Raw genomic sequence first — 4,479 nt, 5'->3', positions numbered from 1 at the left:
TCAAATATGTCACATTCCACGATAAATATTTCAACACTCAAACATTCCACAAATCACATTCCACGATCAATTTTGTGAACGAATCTTCTCATAAAAAAATATTGTTTTATATGTAAAAAAATATTATTTTTTATTGTAAATATATATTAAATAATGCGTGTATACAAATATAAATTTGTGACACGGTCTAACAAGAGATCTTCTCAAATATAAAAAGGCAACTATATACTCCCTCCGTCCCAATTATGTTGTCCACGTTTTTTTTTTGTTTCAAATATATAGTCATATACCATATTTAGTAATATTTTTTTATACTTCTTTACTAATATACCTCTATTAACTACACCTTGAAAATTGTGCAATCATTTTTTAATATATTAAATAGTGATAAAATAGGAAGTTTATAAAAAAATTAGTTTCCCAATAAATTTTTCTTAATCTGTTTGAAAAACAAAATAGGACAGTGTAATCGAGACAGATAGAGTAAATTCTATTTTTTATTTTTTTTAAAAAATAAAATACCATTTATTTCTTGGATAAGATAACAAATGAAAATTCTCCATCTCTCATCTACAATTCCTCCCACCTCTAAACTCACCGAGACGAGAGGCGTGTATAAAGTAATAATCCAATCAAAATCATTGATTACACATGTCACTTTTTAATTGGAAATTCGCCAACTTCCTCATCCGAATTAATTAAAAATTAAAAACACAAAATGGAGACGAACGAATTCATAGAGCTGCTGAAAAAATGGCGGTTTCAGTGACACTCTCAGCTCTTCCCAGTAGCTCGATCCCCAAGATTTTGTCGCAAAAGAGGTCGGAATCATGTGTGATTGAAAAATTGGACTTCGTTCGGAGTAGCCCATGTTCGAAATTTCACGGAATCGGAGTTAATTATGGCAACATTTGCTCGACAAGATTGTTTGCGGGGCTGGCCGAAGTTGAGCCTGATCTTAACGAAGATCCGAAGGATTCTTGGGCGACAAATGGGATTGACGCGGTACTCTAGTTGTGGATTTTAAGAAGAAGTTGGTGAATTTTTCTGGGCTTGTTCTAATAAAGTGGGTAGTTTACATTGTTTCATGATTGATCATTGCAGGAAGATTTTGTTTATGGGAAATATGATCAACACCACACCTACAACGAAGGTGGAAAAAATGGTAATTTTCTTCCTTTTTTACTGTTTCATTTTACTCAAGTGTTACCTTATTTGTTCAAGAATTCAGGTTTGGATGAAAATTAATCGTATATTTGGTTCTGGAAGTCGATGTCATTGCAATTTTGTTTCTTTTTTAGGTAGTTAAATTTCAGTTTTCCTTTGTTATCTTTACGGAGAAGTGACGTAGGACCAGATATATAGTCTATATGGATTTCCTTAGCCCTTTGGTGATCAGTTCATGGGCTGATAAAGGATTTTTATATTCGAAACCCGTTGGAAGGGGCAGTGCAAGACAAATCACAGAGTAATTATCGAATCTTCAGACGCCCCAAAATACTATGAGTTGCTTGGAATGAAAAGAAGTAGTTGAATAGGATGATCACTATGACTCTAGTCCTTGGTAAATTTACCAAAGACGATAAGGGCGACTGGTTACGGAGGGACAGTTTCGTTTTTGTAGGGTGGTCCTGTCTTCGCTGATATGTGTCACATGAAGAAAAGACTAAAAAGTAATAATAATAACTTAGGATTCTTGTAATAAATTATACAGATGATCTTATCTCTCGCAATGGCTACTTTTCAAACCTTTTTCTTTCTCCAATATGTTAACTAATATGGAAGAAGAGAGGAACCTTTGATTTTAATAGGATATAAGGTGAGTTTAAGTTATTTTGGATGCCCATGTAGACATTGGATGTCAGGGACTTTAGTAGAATATTCAAAATCTGTGGGGTTTTGCATTTGGTTCTTGTTATAAGGAAGGACATTTCGATTTCATATATTGGCAAGGTTCGAGGTCAAGCTCCAGTAATGGTCGAACAGATCGAATGGAGCTAGAGCAGCTCAAAAAATAATTGAGCCGAATTCTTACATTGTCAAACTTTAATTTACAGGACCATTCTGGGAAACAATTTCAGCAGAATACGCATCAATCGGACCTCCGACTGGATTCCAAGGTACGAAAATAAATTCCCCTCAAACGATTTTCACTGTGATCCTCACTATAGCTACTACCTGGATGTGGAATCAACTCATGCATTGTATTTTACATTAGGTTTAATTTCTTGGCTATTCCTTCCATCAGTTGCAGCTGGAATGTACTTTGATGTTCCGGTATTGGCAAATGTTTATATTTTCCATTTTAAACGACTGTTTTTAGTTGGATCTATCTAAGTACATAATGTCTGCACAACTTGTAGGGAGAGTACTTGTTCATTGGTGCAGCCATTTTCACAGTAGTCTTTTGCGTCATTGAAATGAACAAGCCGAGCGAGCCGCACAATTTTGAGCCTCAGATATATAACATGGAGAGAGGAGTTCGTGACAAGTTGATAGCGGATTACAACACGATGGACATGTGGGATTTCAATGAGAAATATGGGGAACTATTGGATGTCACTTTTATGAAAAGAGATATCACAAAGAGGTCAATATAATAGGAATTGATAAATAACTTAAATCCATCGATTTAGACAGCAGAGGTACATCAGAACTCTCTTTTTCTCTACCATTCCTACCTCATGAATTTACCTTTCATCATGTTTTATGCAACATTCCCAATTGCGTCGTTCCAGGAATTCGAGGAGAACGGGCATTTGGCGATTGTTGAAGACGATCTCCAACAACTTCAAATGTATTGATGTTTTTATAATGTATATGCGTATGTATATATAGGTATCTTATTGTTTTCAATTTTGATAACACTAGCAACTAGTGATTTAATGATTATGTATTGCTCACAGGGGCGTATAAATATACATTAAATATGACATTAGATTTAGTACGATGATTCATTTATAATTGTGAAATGTGAAAATTTAAGCATGATTTGTTAACACTATCTTCTTTGAGTATATATTTAAATTGGATAGTCTATGAGGAGTAATTTTCTCTATTTCAATATCATTAGATCACGTCGTTTAGTGAGAATCCAAATAATTAAAATTCAGCAAAATTATACGAAGAAAAACACTCCAGTGACATTTCAATTTATACAAAGTAATACCCATAGGCCATGACGTCCAAATAAGAAAATGAATTATTATACCTCACAGCGTCTATTGATGATGGGTAAGACTAGGATGCAAGATTTTTTGAAGTCAAATTTAGTAAGTAATCTCTTAGGTTGCGTTTGGATTGAAGTATTTCAAATCCATGAATTTCGATTATAATTTTAGTGTTAACCATGAAACATAGAGAAATCTCAAATTCATATCTTAATTATTTACACATTACTTAGATGGATTAAAAAGGATTCTAAATCACCATTTTATTGGATGAACTTAAAATACATCCTAAATACCATGAATTACCATATAAACATAAAAGAAGTGGATTTGATGTTTGTGGTGCTACTTCTCTAAACAACAAAAATGCATTTGAAATTCATTGATTTGAAATACTTCTGTAAGGTCCGAATCCACTAAACTTGCTCACGATGATTTTAAAATAATTTTTAAATGATTTTATGCCTTAAATTTTTTAAGTTATTATTTAATTATTATGATTTCATGATTATGTTTATTTATGTTTAACAATTTCGATTAAGTAAATGATTCCAGGTTGAGTTTGATTCTGGACTCGCGGGACGAGGCTAACCTACGAACGAAGTGTTAGAACGTATTTTCACGAGTATTTTAAGTATAATATTGATATACTTTGAATAAACAAGTTGGGAGATAGTATTTTTATCAGTCGAGTCAAGGAAGAGTGGTAGACTACGTTTTAATTATTCACCACGACGCGAATTAAGTGTTAAAAGGAACACTCTTCTACCACGATCCCCACTTCATTATGAGTTTGTCTCCCTATAATTCCTCTCCTTCACGTCTATCTTATTCTTCTTTCTTTTTCTTTTCATCCTTATTCTCTGATTCTTCCCGGAGCACTACACGGTTCCTTCAAGAAATTTCGAAGTTAAACTCCATTCTTGCTCCTCTTCATGGTTAGTTCGTCTCCGAAAATCCGGATCATCTTAACCTCAATTCAAGGCAAGTTTTTTTAAAGCTTTTGAAACCACCATTCAAGATATAATTATGTTAATATGAAATTATGTATGTTGAGGCATATATGAATGATTTTTTTTAGAATTTCAAGAGCATGAAATTATGATGTTATGAAATCGTGAAACGTAAACCGTTCTTGACGAGTTCTTGAAGTATGGGTTGAGAAATTCTTGATAAATGATGTGTGTTGATGGATTATTATGGGTTAGAGTTGAAAAAGGAATGATTTTGAAAGTATGTGTTGAATTTGAAGTGTTGAGTTAGTTTGAGTTAAAGTTTTGAATTATTACATGTGTTGGGTTGTTCCGGA

The 4,479-nt window shown here is 33.2% G+C and overlaps 1 protein-coding gene across 1 annotated transcript; it reads left to right on the top strand.

The window, feature by feature from the left end:
* Positions 1-687: 687 nt before the first annotated feature.
* On the top strand, positions 688-2,986 carry LOC140875313 (photosynthetic NDH subunit of subcomplex B 5, chloroplastic). Its single transcript, XM_073278974.1, has 6 exons — positions 688-1,005; positions 1,105-1,165; positions 2,058-2,120; positions 2,219-2,277; positions 2,364-2,645; positions 2,739-2,986. Exons 1-5 carry the CDS (start codon positions 754-756, stop codon positions 2,598-2,600), a joined length of 672 nt encoding a protein of 223 aa, XP_073135075.1. The 5' UTR covers positions 688-753; the 3' UTR covers positions 2,601-2,645; positions 2,739-2,986.
* The last annotated feature ends 1,493 nt before the right edge of the window (positions 2,987-4,479 follow it).

This window comes from Henckelia pumila, chromosome 1 (assembly GCF_033568475.1).
Source record: "Henckelia pumila isolate YLH828 chromosome 1, ASM3356847v2, whole genome shotgun sequence".
NCBI lineage: Eukaryota > Viridiplantae > Streptophyta > Magnoliopsida > Lamiales > Gesneriaceae > Henckelia > Henckelia pumila.
Note: the sequence above shows the minus strand (reverse complement) of the source record. Positions and strands in the feature narration are given on the sequence as shown.

What these genes read in the sequence shown, in the direction of transcription:
- LOC140875313 (XM_073278974.1), top strand. Translation starts at nt 754, where the DNA reads ATGGCGGTTTCAGTGACACTCTCAGCTCTTCCCAGTAGCTCGATCCCC. An exon ending in ACCTCCGACTGGATTCCAAG is followed by an intron (nt 2,121 to 2,218) that starts GTACGAAAATAA and finishes ATTTTACATTAG; the next exon opens with GTTTAATTTCTTGGCTATTC. An exon ending in GAATGTACTTTGATGTTCCG is followed by an intron (nt 2,278 to 2,363) that starts GTATTGGCAAAT and finishes CACAACTTGTAG; the next exon opens with GGAGAGTACTTGTTCATTGG.